The 19,271-nt window shown below is 37.2% G+C and overlaps 1 protein-coding gene across 3 annotated transcripts in view; it reads left to right on the top strand.

Moving 5' to 3' along the window:
• Positions 1–18,522, top strand: part of STIM2 (stromal interaction molecule 2) — a 73,822-nt gene extending 55,300 nt beyond the window's left edge. Inside the window, exons 4-13 of one of the 3 annotated variants that reach the window (XM_055703180.1) lie at positions 1,408–1,519; positions 2,195–2,310; positions 3,649–3,826; positions 4,768–4,945; positions 5,540–5,707; positions 5,920–6,020; positions 6,270–6,508; positions 10,110–10,311; positions 10,581–10,729; positions 11,097–18,522. In XM_055703180.1, the coding sequence (XP_055559155.1) occupies positions 1,408–1,519; positions 2,195–2,310; positions 3,649–3,826; positions 4,768–4,945; positions 5,540–5,707; positions 5,920–6,020; positions 6,270–6,508; positions 10,110–10,311; positions 10,581–10,729; positions 11,097–11,134 (1,481 nt within the window). In that variant the 3' untranslated portion in view covers positions 11,135–18,522. The remainder of the gene's footprint in view (positions 1–1,407; positions 1,520–2,194; positions 2,311–3,648; positions 3,827–4,767; positions 4,946–5,539; positions 5,708–5,919; positions 6,021–6,269; positions 6,509–10,109; positions 10,312–10,580; positions 10,730–11,096) is intronic. The other 2 variants (XM_055703173.1, XM_055703189.1) reach the window with 2 other exon arrangements.
• The last annotated feature ends 749 nt before the right edge of the window (positions 18,523–19,271 follow it).

The following is a 19,271-nucleotide window of genomic DNA, read 5'->3' as shown; positions in this document are numbered from 1 at the left end:
TGGCTCAAAAGCAGAGGAAGAAATGGGACAGCTTTCTGGGAAAGAGGTGTAGCCATTCGTACGGCTAGGATGCAAGTAGTTTGTACTGTGAGTTTATTGTTTTTAAGCTGTAAGTGGGTCTATGAAATGTGTTCTGTCTCCGCTTATCTGGAGTGATGAAAATCTGAAATGTTTAAGCTTATTTTACAGCTATGTTAGTGCAGACAGGGGACCTAAAGTCCTTATTTTAGTTTAATTGTGAACTGAAATATGAATTTGAACTCAGAAAAATGTCTGTTGCTTGCAGCTTACCTGTCAAGCTTTCAGCAGCTTTTTCTAAAGGATCATTGTCAAAATTCACCACTGAGAATGTGTCCTTATGATGAGGTTGCTAAACAAACGTCTGCCCAGCATTGTCACACAGAATTAGTTTTCAATTGAGAAACTTTGGATTGTGGGGTGTTTTTAAACATATTTGTTCATGCAAAGATACATCGGTTCAGAAGGAGGCTGTCACTATTTCTTTCACGTGCAGACAGACTATGGCAGAGTGGATAAATGTAGAGGACAGTTTCCCTTCAGCCTTGCCAGTGCTAAGGTGTAAGCTGTAGCAGCTGGCCTGTAAGGGTCAGAAATGTGAATTTAGTTTAATTTGGGTTTTTTGTTTCAGTGGGGTCTTTTTTTTTTTTTTTTTTTTTTAAAATCTGTGGGAGGTATTTTCTTAGAGCATATGTAGCTATAAAAAGTTATGTACACTGTTCTGCTATATGGGCAAGTTGTTGATTATTGTCTACATATTTAAATAATTTTTCTTAGTGGGAATATTGTAGTATGTAATACAGCTGTTCTGGGCATAGGTTTAATTGTTTTCCTGCTATATGTTTTCTGTCTTCCAGTATTTCCTTTCAATTTCCTCTGTTCTATGCTCATCTTTTATGGTTAGTAGGCATGAGCCTTTATGGAGATTCTTGTGAAAACAAGTTCTTAAGCCATCATCCTGGGAAAGATCTTGGTGTATTGCCTTAAATGGCTACAGCACCTGGTGACATGTCTTTAGTTCTGCAAGGGTAGCAAGGACAAAAGGATTGAGGCTGAGATCAGTTTAAGCAGATAAAAGTCACAAGACTGTCCTGATTTAAACTAAAGCAAACCAGTAAATTATTCTGTGGAATTTTTAATAAAGAAATGTTTCTGTTGGTTCCATGCTTGTTTGTTTACAGTTTGCCTAAGCTTCCTCTGAGAAGCACACAATGAGATAGGTGAAATGCCAGAAACACCTTGGTGAAGGTTAATGCTAGTTTTTCTGCAATTCTCTTTGGCACTGTTCTGTTCGCTGTAATCTGTTGTCTTCTGTAACTGCTTGTCTTCTATGTCTTGCTATTGATTTTTACAAAAATTAAAGGTAATCAAACTGACTTTTTCTTCCAGTCCATAACTGGACCCAAGAGGACACCCTTCAGTGGCTGTCAGAATTTGTTGAACTGCCTCAGTATGAAAAGAATTTTAGAGACAGCAATGTCAATGGAACAACACTTCCCAGGTGAACATTTCTTCTGGATTAGTTTCAGATAATTCCCTGTAGGTTACTGCTTTAGTCTGTATGTGGGAACAACTACGTGAACCTAAAGTCTGACAAGATACAGTCAAATGCAAGAAAAGAGAAGTGTCCTTGTGGTTTTGAACAGCTGGTGTATTTTTTTTTCTATGCCAAATTATTTCAAAATATAAATGCTTCTTGCCACTCCTTTTGTCTTAGTTTTGCTTCTTACTGTTGAAGCTTCTATCATTGGTCATATAATTCTGTATGGCAGTGAACTTTCTTTTGAACAACTTCAAATAATTGTATGGGTATACATCAAAAACTGTCTGTAGAACCTAATTTCTTGAGCATAACAACTAGATTTGAGTATTGTATGTATTTCAGAGAGCTGGTGTTGCAAGTCTGGAAACATACCATTACCTTTAACTCTGCCAAATGGATTTATGTCATGATTATTCCAGAAAGAAAAGAATAGGGAAATGCTTTGATGTTTTTCCTTTGCCACATGCTGATATGCTTTTTTGTAGCCCTACTGTCATGGTATTATGTCTCTCACTCTCATTGTATAACTATAATCTATATAATTGTTGAAAATGCTATTGATGTATTTCTTTCCATAGACTGGTTTTGAATATAGCTTGTGGAATAGGTAACGTTTTGTCTTATCATTAACAGGATAGCAGTAAATGAACATGCTTTCATGATCTCTCACTTGAAAATAATTGACCGGAGCCATAGACAGAAGCTTCAGCTTAAAGCCTTGGATGTTGTTTTATTCGGACCTCTCACCCGTTAGTAACTTTTTGTAGTGTTTTCTTATCTCTTATTTGTAAGAATTCAACAGAGAATATTTTCAGTGACATGATACTGTAGGTAGGACAGCTTACCTATTTTCTGGTTGTACTGATGGATTGCTTGGCATGCATTCTGGAACTGGGCGATGAATTAAAAAGTTGTCAGGTTGCTGGGATCAGGACAAAGGTTCACTTCTGTGTATAAGATTATATAGATATTTTAGTATAACCCCACTTGACAGAAGGGTGTTGGCTTTTGTGTCACAAGAAGTGTCCTCTGTTTTTGAGTGTTTAAATTGTACTTGCAGCTAGTGTTACATTCACTTCCCAATTAGCTTGGACAGTGTAAGGTGGGATGCTGAAATGAGGGGGAATGACCTTTCCCAAGGAAGCAAAAAGGAGCTGGTGGTGCAAATCCAATACCGGTGTCTTTCGTGCAGACTCAGCCTTAAGTGCAGTTAAATTAATGCAGCATTTACACAGCTGACATCTGACCCATCTTAGCATGTGCAGAGATTTCTTTACCACATCACCAGCTTGCTTGTATGCAGTTATAGAGCTGTTGTGGTACTGTGCATGTCAGGTATTCCTGAGCTTAGTGGTCGGTTTGGAGAGTAGTGACTGACTTCACAAAAGTCAGGCCAGATTGGAGCTGGCCTGACTGATATGAGTTAGCCTGACAGATCCGAGCTGGAGATTTTCAGGGGAAAAAAAGCACTTTGCGTCTGCATTATACCTTTTAATGCTAACAGAAACTGTCCTTTGAAAAATTTTTTATAAAGGTGCAAGTGACTATAAAAGTTGTACTAACAAAGTGTATGTGAATCTGGGATATGATACTTTGATAGTTCAGGTCCTGCTTTTAAAAAGTGCTGCTACTAGCTACTTATCCTTTTAAAATCTACTTTATTTTCTACAAGTGCATTTTTAACTTAGCACAGGGTATTCCAGAGGTGCAGACTGGGGAGAGCTTACTCAAATATAACTAAAGTTCCTACTGGCCTGATTAAAGTGTAATTGGGGAAACTCTCAATTCATTTAAATAAAGATAACACACTATGTACTGTAAAAGTTTAGTAGGCTTTCCTCAATATAATGTATGTTTTAGCATAGGTGAAGTAGATTGTGCCAGAGCAGAGTTGCTTAAGTTGTATGGAAATGCTCTGGAGTCCATTTGAAAGGTTGAAAAGTTGTTGGAAGTGGTTGGAGATAAATCAGTCGGGATTCTGTTTAGCATCAGGTTCTGTAACCTTTTAGGCTGTGGGGAAAAAAAAAGTCCATAGTCTGTTGCCTGTATCAATGAACTAGTTAATGATCTTACTATTCTCTGCACAGGTCCCCCTCACAACTGGATGAAGGATTTTATATTAACAGTTTCTATAGTTATTGGGTTTGGAGGCTGCTGGTTTGCATATACACAGAACAGAACCTCAAGAGAACATATCACAAAGATGATGAAGGACTTAGAAAGTCTCCAAACAGCAGAACAAAGTCTTCTTGACTTGCAGGAAAGGTATAAAAGCTAAAAAAAGTTAATGTTTACTTGTCCTTTTGTTTTGAGGTTAAATACAAATACAGATCCTGATCATTTTCAGTCATACATTATTTGCATTAAGCTGCCTTTGAATTTTGTTCATCATCATTTTGCATGGAAATTGTGATTTCGGTGACAATGGGGTTTAGGGTTGATATTGCTCCTGGGTATTTTAGCAGGCAATATCAATTTAGGGTGAATGTAAAGAGAGCAGAGGATCAACCTTTTTTACCTAGAGATGTAAAGTATATACTGTTGTTTTCATATAATTACAGTTTACTTTGGGATACTTGTATATATATATATATATATGGGAATTAGAACATTTCTCTGGTTTTTAAGCTCCTAAGATTGAAACAGACCTGGACTGATTGCTCTCTATTACTTATTTAGCACTGTGAGAGCTGACAGTCTTCTCTGATGCACCTGTAACTCAATTGTCTATAATGACTTGTGTTTTGATCTTATTACACCTTTAATGATAGTTCAGCTAAAATTTCACATATTTTGTCTGATGTGGACAGAACATTATGTGATGTAATTGCTGTTGGTTCATAAACCTTGCATAGTCTTTATTGTCACAGAATGGTTGAGGTTGGAAGGGACTTCTGTAGGTCATCTTGTCCAGCCTCACCTGCTCCAGCAGGATCATCTAAAACAAGTTGCCCAGGACCATGTCCAGGCAGCTGCTGAATATGTCCAAGGATGGAGACTCTACCACCTCCCTGGGCAACCTGTGCCAGTGCTCAGTAACCCTCATGGTGAAAAACTGTTCCCTGATGTTCGGATGGAACCTCTTGTGTTTTTGTTTGTGCCCATTGCCTCTTGCCCTGTTGCTAGATGCATTTTCTTCTCCTCTGGACTGCAACTTTTAACAAATACGCTGTGTAATTTCTCATATTTTTTGTTCAATTGTGAAGGCTTGAGAAGGCACAAGAAGAGAATAGAAATGTTGCTGTGGAAAAGCAAAATCTGGAGCGCAAAATGATGGATGAGATCAATGATGCAAAACGGGAAGCTCATCGCCTAAGGGAGTTGAGGGAGGGAGCTGAATGTGAGCTCAGCAGGCTCAAATATGCAGAGGAAGAGCTAGTACAGGTATCTGCAAACTGTGTATAATTTTAGCATTGATTTTAAATTGGTCCTGGTTTTATTAGATCCTTAGGAGTGTTTAAAGCAGCATTTATTTCTCTAATGATGGATTTGAATGGAAAAATTCAAAGAGCACTTAATAACTGTATGTCAGTCATGCCATTAGCTAGGAAAATAATCCTGAAACTAAGAAGACATACACTTCGTATGTTAGCTCATCATGTTGGATTCATGGAACAAAATATATACGAAAGCTTTTTTCCACCTTGTTATCAGATGAGAGATAGTAGCTTTGTCTCACTCAGTGCAATAATTAGATTTATTGTACTAAATAAAAATGCTGCCTTATAAAAATATTTAAGCTTCAAGTTAGGGGCTATATACCATAGGAAAAAAATCTAAGTATAATGCAGTATATGGAAATTCATATGCTATATTTCAGAAATGCCAGATCTGCCTTCCAGACAGCAATTGGCACACACCAAAGCTCCGTAAAGCCTTAGTATGTTGCTGCAGCCTATAAAGGTGCTTATATTTCACTTTCTTCTGTTGTTTCTAATGATACTCTTGTTAACACTTTTATTTCTTCTTGATTGTTAGGTTCGCATGGCTTTAAAAAAGGCTGAAAAGGAGTTTGAGCTGAGAAGTAATTGGTCTGTTCCTGAAGCTTTGCAGAAGTGGCTTCAGTTAACACATGAAGTTGAAGTACAGTATTACAATATCAAAAGACAGCATGCAGAAATGCAATTAGCAATCGCCAAAGATGAGGTACTAACACTTACTCTTTACCTACTTAAAACTTTTCGGACCTACAGATATATGAAATAGTAAATACAAATTGTCTAGATAAGCATTTGGAGATTTTTTTTTTTTCCCCTCCTCAGGGTTGTTTTTTGCTACCTGTCACTATTGTTAAGATTGATATCTGTGTTAAGTCTGTAACTCCCAGTTTTATGCATTTCATTTGACCTTGCTTTTAGGCAGAGAAAATAAAAAAGAAGAGAAGCACTGTATTTGGAACGTTACATGTTGCACACAGCTCCTCCCTGGATGAAGTGGACCATAAAATCCTTGAAGCAAAGTAAGAGTATTAACAGGATGCATGTTCTTTTGTGACTATTTATTCCTGAAACACTGGAATTTTATGAGAGTGATGGGATTTAGTGTCTTAGTGCCATTGCACTTAAGTAAAACAGTTTAAAAGATATTAAATGACAAATATTTGGACAGTCCTAATGGATCTTCTGGTATGCTGGGATGATTGCGCTTGCATTGCTTTGCTTTGTCGTTAAGAACAGTGCCTGTAATTTTAATTTGTGCTTTTCTTTAGGAAAGCCCTCTCTGAGCTGACGACATGTTTGAGAGAGCGTCTTTATCGATGGCAACAGATTGAGAAGATCTGTGGTTTTCAAATAGCACACAATTCTGGGCTACCAAGCTTGACCTCCTCTCTCTACTCTGATCACAGCTGGGTAGTTATGCCTCGAGTTTCTATTCCTCCTTACCCAATTGCAGGGGGAGTTGATGACTTGGATGAAGATACTCCTCCAATAGTTTCACAGTTTCATGGTAAGTGGTGTGCTCAATAAAAAGAAAGGGGGAGAGTTGGGGAGGCATGGGATTTGTAAAGTCAGGTGGGAGATTAGTGCTGAAATCAAACAGGACTGGATCAAAGTCAAATCAAGAAACAAAATTCTATCTAGCATTTTAGATGCATCTGTTGGGACTTGTATAAACTGGAAATGGGTTTTTACAATAAAAATAATGTGAAGAAAAAGCCTTTATTCTGTCTTAGTGGGAGATTGGGGGGGGGATATCCAGCTAAGGTTTTGAAAGTCTGCTTGTCATGCTTGGATTGCTGTGTAGACAAACATTTGTAATGAGTAATGCATTATAATGAATTTGTTAGCACACTTACTCTTTCAGGTGGAAGGGGTGGAGTTAGTCTAGGGTCCCTTGAGCTACTAGGAGGATCGCACCCTTTAAGAGGCCATGTGCTACAGAGCTTTTTAAACATTCTTCAGTGGCTGGAACAAAATCCTGTTATCCAAGGGAAGCTTTCAGGCAGAATGTTTATGTTTGGATACAGTGGATTGTTTGACTGTGAGGCAGAGAGGCCAAGTGCTGGAGGGAGGGAAAATCCAGATTTGGTTAAACTATGATCAAGAGAGATACACTGGGGATTCAGACCACCCTTGTATCTTGAGTTATTGCGTCAATACAAGAGCCTGTTTCATGGAAGTTGCGGTTAACTGGACTCTAGAGGCAAATCAAAAAGATCCCATGGAGGTATTCAAACAATTAATATCAAGCTGAGAAATGAGTAGGGAAGGAAACTTTGTCTTATGTGTACGTTTTTCTTCCAGGGCTGGGATTCTCAGAAGAAATTAGAAGTGTATTTTAAAATAGCATAAGGAGAGTGGTTGCCACTTTGCCGGCTTCATTTAGTGTGCCTTGGTCACATGTCTGTCTACTGAATGTAACCACTTTTTTATAGGCCACGTTGCAAAGTTATGCAACACTACTTACTGCAAGCTTTTATTGCTTTTAAAGAATATTGTGTCTCTAGTTGTCTTCGCTGTGAATGCTTTGATTTAAACCTTAGCAACAAAATTTTTGGATGGCTCGGTAAAATAAGATGTCTAGAGTTAAACATCCAAGTCTGTATGGAGAAACCTGTGGTCTGATTTCAAAATGAAGAGCTCCATTTATTATCCAACTTTCCAGATGGTCTAAAATGACAAAACACTTAAATATGTATTTAAGACTTCAGTCACACTTCGTTTTTTAGTCACTCTTCTCATTCAGGTCTTGCATAGAAGTGAAGCCAGAAAGCAAAGTGCAGTTGTTTCAGAGGAGCTGTGATTTGAGGAGGACTGTACAGTTTTAAGAGCATACTTAGTTGAAACTTTTGCTTTTGTGGGCTTTTGCAATTATGGTGGTTTGTTTTTGTTTTTAAAGTTCAGTTCATTTGGAAGTATTTAGTTAATGGATGTTGTCTCAGTGATGAAAGTTATCTGAGTCTTGGTAATGCTACAAAAATTTCAAATGTGTTTTCCTGAATGTTGGTAAGGCACAAGAGCCTGATTTTTGTGAGTGATTACATGAGGGAAGTATCTTCTCCTTAACTTAGTAGGTTTTAAAATTTCTACTCAGTGAAAAAAAAAACACCAGGAAACGCTTGGAAGTGGGGAAGTAAAGAGAAAATATGCTAAATGATCTGTATTTGAAACCACTTTAGGAGTCAAGTTATTGTAGGTTAGTTTGGTAACTGCTAAATTATTCCCATCCTTTAGACAAAAATGACAAATACACATTAGAAGGGACAGAAGCAAAATAGCTTGTTCCACTCATGAGGCTTCAGACAAAATGCAGCATGCAGACAGGTCAGTTATGAGCAAGACTGTTTCAGTCTGGACCTAAACTGAATTCTCTGGGCTGTTACCTTGCCCCAGCATCCTTTGGTCTCTTAAGATTGAAACATTTGAAGTCAGCAATTGGGACGACAGGCTAAAATGGTGTGAAGTAGATCTGTTTAATCATCCTGGCTGAAGAAAAGGGGGGATAAAAAACCAGATGTACAAGACTGGAACAAAGTCATTACAGGAAAGTAATACTGAAATTCCTGCTTTTCCATTGACTGATTAGGATTCAGCTGATTCCTTGATTTATTGAGCTTCATTTGTACTAGAAAATTCTAGACCTTAAATTGTCACAGCTGAATCCTTCATAATGCTGTGTAAATATACCTACAAGGAACCAAAATGCTTGTAACTTCTCTCAAAATTCACCCATGGTGCAATCTTTGCTTTTACATCAGCAAGTAGGATGACATCTGATTTACCTGGATACAGAGTAACTTTTCTGAAGGGATTCTTACTCTTATCTCAGTTCATGTCTGTGGGTTTTTTTTAGACATATATTTGTAATGACAGAGGCTTATTTTTGAGCTGCCAGCACCTGCTTTTCAGGTCTGTAGGGAGTTCATGGAAAGTAAAATCAAAAATTTGAGTTACATGACAGCTGTCATGTGGGACTTGTATACCTCTCTTTTCTGCTCAGCCCAGCAGGAAACAAAGTCTACGCGTTGGCGAAGGTGCAGTTACTTGTTTTGTGGAAGTTGTGATTTCCTGCACTAAAACAGAATGACAACTCAACCTTTCCTGAGATTCCAGTAAGGGAAACTTTAATTTACCTGATGCAAAACTGGCATCTCAAAAAATAAAAACATTTTTTGTCAGGCTAGACATCCTTGTCTACAAAAATAATTGATTTTTTTTTAGTGTGTTTTGTTTGGTACCGGTTTTGAACATCAGTGAAGGCTATGGTCCGTCTGTCTTATGCAGTGATGCATTCTGTGGGACAGTTTGAGGAGGGGTATGAGAAATCCTGAGACTCAAAACTGCTAGCCTGAAAAGAGGTCTGTAGATTTATTTCCGTAGGAGTATTGCTGCCTAATCATCCTTTGAAGGAGGAATTAATTAGGAACATTTTAGTTTGTCACTTCCTGTTAGATACTTTCCTGGTCAAGTTTTGTGTTGCTGTCTCCCCCATTCGTAGTATTTTTTGTTTCTAGAAATTCATAGTTAGCCTGGCAAAAGGAAGTGTTGTCAAATAGGAAATACTTGCACTGAAAATGAGATTGAGTTATATTTTCTATCATGTTAGGTAAATTGGTCTTCCATGGCTAACATAACTTTCAACTAATGCAGTGTGTTTTATTTTGGTTGTTCGGTTAGGTATACCTGCATTGCAGAACTTTTACATATTCTTTTAAGCTCCAAATCACCATGCAAGTAAAGTACAGGATATTGTGTAACATACTAATTTCAGCATTGCTATTTTCAGTTTATAAAGGGTTGGGAGCTCCAGTAGAATCTTTCTCTTTGTTCTCAAGAGAGCATAGCGAGCCAGAGCTTTGGTGCACGTGGTCAGAGTAATATTTGGCAGTCACAAGACTGCTGCAGTTGCATCTTGGTTAGTTGCTTCATCTAACTGTAGAATGTGTAAGGTGATGCCAGTCTGTCTTCTCCCTAAACAGCTGAGCAATGTCAAAGTTTTTTAAGAATCACTGTGGCTGAAGCAGATAGCTGCTATTTAGTCTTCAGAGTAGATATTGTTACCATCAATGTCACTTGGAGGGTTTTGGTTTGCTTTGTCTTTGCCTCAGGGTCCATTGTAAAACCTCCCAGCACACTGGCAAGAAGCAGTAGCTTGTGTCGATCAAGACGCAATGTTGTGCCATCATCTCCGCAGTCTCAGCATGCTTTGCAGTCCCCTGACCCTGACATCCTTTCTGTGTCGAGCTGCCCCGCTCTTTATCGAACTGAAGAGGAGGAGGAAGCCATTTACTTCTCTGCTGATAAACAATGGTACGGAGATTAGCAAACAGCACTTGGAACTCTGATAGGATTATTTGAGACTAGCAGTTTAGAATTAGAGGTTGAACCAAGCCAAAAGTAATCTGTAGGATAATATAAATTAATATAGTCCTCATTGAACAGAGAGAGTTCTTGTCTGGTATATGTATGTAAATAGCTAGCATGTCGTATACAGTTAAGTAATGTTACAATCCAGGGTGCACTGAACTAACCCTGATTCTCCATTACAATATGTTACTGGCTTTTACATCTGAAACTAGGATCAAAAGCAATGTCAGCTACTGGGCGAAGAGAAGATGGATGGTAACACAATTCTTACAGCATGTTGAGCGTGTACCTACTCTTGTTACATGGCCTCATAGGAAAAGGTTAAATTCCTTTTGGAAGGAGCAAATGAGCTTGTTGAAAGGTAGGGACACTTGTCCTGAAGAAACTTTTTGTGTATGATAGGCTTAATTCTCCTTCTTTCATTTCATAACTTTTCTCAGAGATAGTTTTTGTTCTTTGAAGTGAGATACAAATGACTGATTCTGGGCAGATGGTGCTGCTCACAAAAACAAGATCACACAAGTTAATTATCTTAAGTTTAGATAATAATGTAATGAAAGTCGTGACTTCAAATGTTTAACTTAATGTTTGTTGTTAATTAAATACTAAGGAAAAGTGTGGGTGGTGCTTTTAGACTAATGTTATTGATTCTAAATTAATTTCCTTTTTAATTACACGAAGGAAATAGTAGTTTCATTATGTTTTCTCCTGTCTTTGCTCTAACTCAGGGAAATACAGGAAACAGGTTCGGAATGTGACTCCTTAAATTCATCCACCGGAAGGAAGCAGTCTCCTCCAGCAAGTCTTGAGATCTACCAGACACTTTCTCCTCAGAAAATATCCCCAGAAGAATTCTCACTGGAGGAATCATCTACAGGAGACTCCTCTTCTCTAACTGCAGATATCTCTAGGGGCTCTCCTGACTGTGTAGGCATGGCAGAAACTAAGAGCATGATCTTTAGCCCTGCAAGCAAAGTTTATAATGGAATCCTGGAGAAGTCCTGCAGCATGAATCAGCTTTCAACTGGGGTCCCACTCCCAAAGCCTCGGCACACCTCATGTTCTTCAGCCAGCAGTGATAGTAAACCCAACCATGAAGCTGCTTCTGTCCCTAGGATAAGTAGCATCCCGCAGGACCTGTGTCAAAATGGTGAAAAAAACAAAAAGCCATCAAAAATAAAAAGCCTCTTCAAGAAGAAGTGTAAGTGAGGTGGGCAGAAGAAACCTATAGTAGTGTTATAAGAACTCTATTTTTTAAGTCTTAGGAATGTAATTCCATTTGAGTGTTCCAGACTGGTTGCCCTAATGGAATGCTCTGTAGGTCAACTATATTTAACTGACTGTACTGTCAAAGGTTGTGCCAGCTGTTAATGAGAAATCATTAAAAGTTCAGACAGTTTACATTAATTTCTGCCTATTTATTTCCTTTTTTTTAGTTTGTCTTTTTTTAGTGGTTTTGTTTTAAATTTTGTTTTCTTGGTTTTTTTTGGTTTTTAGTTTGTTCATAAACTATTTTTAAGCCACTTTGGACTTCTAAGCTTTAATGGACTAGTAAGCCTTCCTGGGCTTGCCAAAGTTTCTTGTTTACTGGAGCATCTTCCTATCTTTCCGTAGAGCTAGGACATTTATCTACTGGACTTTAAGAAAAATAAAAGTAGAACTAATTGAATTGCACTACTGTTTTACAGACTGGAAAAGTCTCTCTGCAAGTGAAACCGAAAGACTTGTATTTGACTGAGAAGATGAATCTTTTCACTTTTAGATCTTTTGGGGTTTTTAAGTAGAACTTAGGATTTCTAATTGACTTGATTTCTGGAAATGGAAATGCCATGCTTTTATTATTAGAATGGTTCAAGTCCTGCTGTAAAGATCATGTTTTTTCCAGGACTTTCACTGTGATTTTACTTCACTGCAGGCTGTATGATTAAAAAAAAAAAAAAAAAAAAAGAAAAAAAAAAAGAAAAATAACAAGAGAAGAGGCTTTTAATTCCTTATGCAAGTGATGGATATGAAACTTGACCGAGGACTGAAAACATTCACCCTCTTAAAATGAGGAGGGAGATAGTAGCTTTTGTTTACAGACTGACAGACAATGGACATTTGGTTTGTAAAAGTTTGTACTGTGGTAAAGACAATAAATTGGAAACATTGTGTTGGGAATGTTCTAATTTTAGCTGATGCTTGTTTCAGAGGTCCTGTTAATTGAAAGCTGTTGTAGGCTACATTGCTTATGCTTATTACTGCTGTGTATAAGTTATATTTTTTGGACTAGCTATTAATGTCTTAATGTCCTCCTTTTGTAAGATTTCATACACTTTATTTTTGTATAGTTTGAAGATTTAGCTGTTCAGCCATGTCTGAAGTAAATGGTATAATTTTATAATGCATACTGTTATACTAATTCATAATTTTAGATATAAAGATAGATATAAAGGTGAGACTCTACATGCTTTAGATAAAAGCACTTTTTATGTTAAGCTTTTATAGGGAGAGATGAAAATTGAGGTAACAAGGAAGCCTTCTTAGAGCAACAGTAGCTAGTTATTCAAAAACATATTTTAATTTTTTTTTTAAAACAGTTGGAGACAACAAATGTACTGCTTGAGTAACAGTGCCTTTTATTCAGTTTGAAAATACTACTGAGCGGAATTTCTTTTGAGGTACATTCCAAAGAAATACTTCTTGCTCTAGTGAACACAAGCAATTTACCCAGTGATGACTAAATAGTTTCAGCTCTTCCATAGGAGTATTCTAGTTGCCTCAGTAACAGGTGCCACTGCCAGCGACCTGTGATTAGGGGCTTCTTGCCAATATGTACATGCTGTACTGTATGAAAGAATTAATTCACTGACTGCCTAAATTTTTTTCTAGTAAGAAGCCTTCAAAACCTGTAGCTAACTGAAATCAAGTGATACATGTCTTTTCTATAATTTTCTATTTAGGTTCCACTGTACATACCAATGTGTTAGGTCTGTCCTCAAGAAGTGATGGCAATGTTAACAAAAGCATATTTTATGGCTAGTGAAATGGTTTGAAGAGGAGGGTTAGAAAATGTGATAGAGACCTTGCATGTACAAGTACCTTAAATGTCCTGGTACATTGATTAATTCCTTAAGAGAGCAGAAGGAATCCGGAGTATTACTGTCAGAAGGTAACAGTGGTCTTTTTGAAGAAAGATTGTACACTCTGTGCATGGTAGACAAAAAAGACCCCCAGCAATGCAAAAAAAAACTTGTGCCAGAGAACCACTTCAATGCTGAGCATTCAGAGTTGTAGTTAAAAGCCTGATGAAGTACTTGAACACATACAAAGGGAAAAAAACATACGTAAAAGTAGGGAACTTACCTTGCCTCCCAAGCAGCACGGAGAAGACTACTACCAGAAAAATGTTCAATTTTGATGTCTGCACTTGAGAAGGCTATAGCAATAACAGAGTTTAAAGTTAGATCTGGGGCTGGATAGTAGATATTGCTGTGTGAGGTTTGAGGAACTATGTCTCTATCATTACCAAAGATGATGAAACAGCGTCTTGATACTGGAGAGTAAATATTTACACATGGAAGAAATTACCTGGTGTTGAGGAGTGGGAGGACAGCACTACTTAATCCTGACGTAAGCCAGGCAAGCTCAAATACTGAGAAGCCAAAACAGACAAATTCGGTTTTCTGTAGTAAGTATAACTAAAAATTGAAATGGAAGAGGTGGTGTACTCTTCACTGGCTGTGAGTTTAAGTGTTAATTCTTTTTAAAATACACAATTTAAATGTCTTCTGGAAAAAAAATGCTATGGCTTCCTACAAACAAATCAATAAGATTATCATAGTGTTAACAGATTTTTTGGCTTCAAAATGGCAAACCTTTGGAGCACAGACTACTCTCAACACTCGGTTTGTTACCAGCTGTCCTGTAACTTTATAGCTGCTAATAATATTATATTTAATAATTAATATTATAGAACTAAAAGCTTAAGTTAATATGATCAGAAGTGGTGAGGATTGTATGTTGGAGCACAGACTGCAATTTTAAGTTCATAGAGTTGAGGGTGGGGTTAAATCATTTTAATAGACCCCTTGTGGATCTTGCCACTTAAACTTGTCCCCAAAGTGACTTGCATTGCTTGTACTATGGCTACTGTAGGAATGCTCATCTTCCGTTAGCATCCTGCTGAGAGCACTGACTGTCAGGTAGACAGATCCTCACCGGCAAACGTCAAATCCAGTCTTAATGTTGAAGTATCTGGCATATGTCAGCAGCTCAGAAGTGAGACGATATGCATTCAAAGGTCCTCTGTTTTTCCTCCACTTGCTTAATGGTGTAACATGAACTGGCTTGCAGTCAGTGAATCCAGCCAGGGTTCCAACCACTGGGATTTCTATAAGACATGTCAGTCATTCAAGACAATCATCTAGTGTCATCATCTTTAAATGGCTGGGGAATTCCTAAGCTCTAAACTCAGAATGGTTGTGATCAGAGGTGGGTTGGTTTTTTTTTTAGTTTCTGTTCTCCATGTTCTATTTTAAATTCTCCAGTATTTTTCAGAAGATGAGGATCTTGCTTTCTTGAAATATTTTAAGAGTACTTTGTCAGGAGAGCAGCCCTTTGTGGAAACTGCTTAAAAGGCTTCTCCCTGAAGAGGTTACCATTTGAGTCTTTCACCTGTAAAAGCAGCTGTCAAGTGGTTCTGCATGAAGAAGAAAAACCCAATACTTCCAAAACTGAACAAACCCAAACCTTTCCACAATTCTTACTAAAGCTATGTGATACTTCTTTCCTAATAGTGTAAAAATTTTAGGAAAGGATTTCTGGTTGCCATGGGGAATACTTTTGACCAGCTTAGAGTGGACAGGGAAGTAGATTCTTTTTCCCTGCTCAGGGATGGAATCTAAAATTTCTCATAGGCAGTTCCATGCATATGTCAACATCTCTTTCCCCACCTCACTGGTACCTAGGTAGCAGGTTACCCTCCACTTTCTGGTGGGCAGTTTGCTGAAAGAGGGAAGATTCTCCATCATAGTTCAGGTAGTAATGTTATAATAAGAATACAGTTCCTCATTTGGAAGCCTTGAAGATTGTGAAGCCAAGGATACTTGACTTCAGTTTTCTTATATTTATGGATGCCAGCTTGAATTGGTCATTAATTTATGACTGATTGAAAGCCTAAAAAGATAAAATTTATTAGAAATTGAAGCTTTCGAGATTTTTGCCCTTTTGCTTCCCAGTATATGGGAAAAAAGCATGCATAGGAGAGAGGTGAGCTTTAGCTAGCATTTCTCGTACTGCCGGTTTAGAGCTTCAGGATAGTTTCATTCCATTTCTAAGATACATTGCTGGAGAGGGATTATTACCTTAATTTTATAACGTGCAAAGAAGCATTTATTTTTCATTTACAAGCAGGGAAGAAGAATGTAAATAAACCGAATGCTTAATATTTTTTTTTTTAAAGCCAAATAGAGGAATTACTGATTCTTGGACCTCTTTTACTATTTGCTTATCTCCTTGTACAATATATTAAGTAGGAGGGTGCACATTGTTTTCTAACTTGTTCCAGTTCCACTGACTAAAATGATGCATTACTGTTTCATGTCTGAAACACTGCTTGCTCTGAATTGCTGTAGGCATTTTAATCCTGGATGTTGCATCTTCACTGAGTAATGGTTAAACCTTCTAAGGCTGTTTGATTCAAAGTGCTGGTAAACTTTTCTACTAGTGACTTAAACACAGATGTTGGTATAACCAATAACCAAAAAAGGCTTTTGCTAGTAGAGTCTGACTGCCCGACAGCATGTAAATGTTTAGGTAATCATTCTTTGGGGCTTCAGTAGCGTTTTCAACAGATAGCCCTGTAGAGATGGTGCTGATCTGAATTTCCACTTAGTCCTGTCTTGCACAAACAGAATGCACTGATTCATATAAATTATAACAATATTAACCTTTGAATTGTTATTCCCAGTTGCTCTTGCATCTGACATTACTTAAGCAAGATGGCAGTACTTATCAGCCCACTTCAGTCTTTCAGAAATAAAATGATTTGTGTTATCTTTTTTCCTTTACAACTTTGAATCTCAAGTTTACCAAATTATGTGTGTTCTGTGTATTTAATTCTTCACTGAAATGGAAGTGGAAGGTTGGTCTCTGCTTAGATGTTAAGGAAAGCACATCTGAGCAAGGTAGAAAGAAATTCCTCTTGCTCATTATAGAGGATGAAAAAAGAGTTCAGAGGTGTTTCATCTGCTCCTATATCAGAAGACTAAGGAATACTCACAACTTACATTGCTGAAGATGAGAGGTATATTCAGTCTCAAAGCTTTCAGATGAGTAACTCTTTACCCAAGGAAAAAAACCTTTCTTCTTTAGACGTACTCTGCAGGACATTACCTTCATATTTCTATTCCATTTTTGACCCAGCATTAAATTTCATAGTTAGCTTATGTGATTGCTGGACCTCAGACCAGTTTCAGATAATGGTTTCAGTAGCATGTCTTAAAGTCAATTTTGGTTTAATATGCACTAAAGACATCTGAATTAAGACTCTCCTTTACATTCCTTTCAATTAATTTTGGTTCGTTGTGATCCCTCTACTGTTAAGTAAACAGGTACTGAATACAACATTTTTTTCAGCTGAGAATTACCAATAGATAAGTGGTAGATAAGTTACTTTTTGGATATTGTTGTAAAAACACTGCTGTACTTGAGTTAAACTAGGTAGAGCATTGACTTGTGCAATTTGTGTGTGAGTGGTAAGTTTATCTTTCTTAATTTTTCCTTTGTGTTTTACTTTTATCTTGATGCTGCACAATTATTTTCAAACTTGAATTCATTTAAAATTAAGGTCAATATGTCTAGCCCTACAAAAGTCAGTCTTCAATTGTAAGCCATCAGTCCATTCTTACTGAAATGAATTTAAGTCTTGAATATTTGTACTAGTTTATTAGCTTGTTAGGTGGTAGAATGGGCTCTTGGAAGTCCTCAAGTGGAAGGCAGAGAACTTCTGAAGTGAACCAGGTAACTGGCATTCTTTATCAGCATTCAAATCCATCTCCCAGTAAGACTGAGTCTCCCCAGGGGAATGTAGATGTACTTACTGCTTGGAACTTTGTAGTTAATTATATTTGGCTATCTAAATCTAATAACTTGCATGTGCGCTTTGCTTGCTTGCTTTTCAATAGCTGACGAGCTATAGGAGATCTTGGGGGTTTGTTTAAAAAAAAGACTGGCAAGAGAAATCTGTCAGGCTGTGGACTGACTAGAACCAACAAAGATCCCAACTTTTTGTGGAAAATAATTGTTTAAATAGTTCTTAACGAAATGGGTAGCATGTGTATTTTCACACTGCTTTCATCCAAGCAACAAAAACAATTAAAATACCCTACATTTCAGCAAGGCTGTTTGCCAGATGTCTTGCCCTGTTTTTATTTTTAATTTAAATAGCATTGAGTTGTAGTGAGTGTTCAGCATATTAATGCCTGACTTAAAGGATTAGCGGAATTTGAATGACTTGCATTGTTTTATTTAATTACAGCTTTATAGAAACGTAGATACTTGCATAAAGCCCATCATTGGAGCTAGGTATGTTTGAATGACATAGCAAGAAGAGGACCAACGGAGTGAAAATGCGCACAATTTAAATCTTACTCAAGATGCTTTACTGTTCTGGGAAGAGATGTTATTCTCAGTGCAGATTCTGCTCTTCCTCTGTTTGCTCTTAGCATCTGTTTGTTTTCATTAGTTTGAACTAAAATAAGAAACAAAGCCCTCAGACTGGCTAGTTTCTGTCTCTAATATATACACACTGTACTTGCTTTTAACCTCATCTACTGCATGTTGTTAATGCTGTACGCAAATGCAGTTGGAGTATTTCTTTGGTGTTGTACAGCATGATGCATTTCATTCCCTTTTCTAGTTTATCTCCCATTAGCTATATATTGCTTTACAACTGGAAAAAACTGAGTTTTTGGGAATTGAGTCTGTTTGCATATAAAAATCTTTTTTTTTTTCTGTGAGTCTTATGAGAAATGTCCTGCTTGGAGAGTCTCAGACAGTATTTTCCTGTGTTTATTCATGTTACTTTGCTTTATTTTATAAGTGGATATTGATTTCTGATGTGTTGTTACACTTAATGTTGAATAAATTTGACTTCCATTTTGAAAAGTGAAACTGTGTTAGTGAGAATGTTATGTAATGTTAATTGAACTTAGGCTGTTGCCAGAGTATATAAGCCTTTTTTAAAACTTGAGATAAATTTTCTTTGTTCTGCTTAGGAGTCTGTAACACTTCTTTGTTTCATGCTATTATTAAAGCTTGGTGGCAATATTACTGGGAAGGGAAAGGTGGATACAGTTTTGTTGGGGCAGCCAGGGTGCCAGAGTTAGGCTTGGAGATCCTGAGCCTTAGTGCTTTTGCTTGAAAGAGCCTTTTTAAGTTTAAGTTGCATCATATTTTTAAGATTTGGGATTTTATGTTTTTATCTTCTGAACAAGGTGAAAAGCCTTTCCAAGTGACTGCTGGAATAATGCATAGCCTTGTGATTTTGAGTTTGAGGATTAGTTTGAGAACCTGTGGCTTTCTACCAAAAGCAAAAAAAGAAAATTCGTGCTGTTATTTAATATTCTTTTTAACTGTAGCAACTCTGAGAAGGAAAGAAGCACTAGCTGTATATCAAGAAGAGCTGTTTAAAAGTGGCTTCTCTTGTAACCAGAAGTGCCACCTATGTAGAGGTGACAAGGTTGCAGCGAGATAAATAAGTGACAATACAGGTGTGGACCGGGGGGTCGATGAGAATAGTGTTTAGAGAACCTATAGTGCAAAACAAATTAGTTTTTCCTGGATAAAAATAGGATATTGGTAATTGAATCTGTATATAAATTATTTTCAGTTGTAGTTTTCTAATGCAGCCCTCCTGAGAA

Source organism: Falco cherrug, chromosome 1, assembly GCF_023634085.1.
Source record: "Falco cherrug isolate bFalChe1 chromosome 1, bFalChe1.pri, whole genome shotgun sequence".
NCBI classification, from domain to species: domain Eukaryota; kingdom Metazoa; phylum Chordata; class Aves; order Falconiformes; family Falconidae; genus Falco; species Falco cherrug.
The sequence above is the reverse complement of the archived record's forward strand: the minus strand, read 5'-3'. Positions and strand labels throughout refer to the sequence as shown.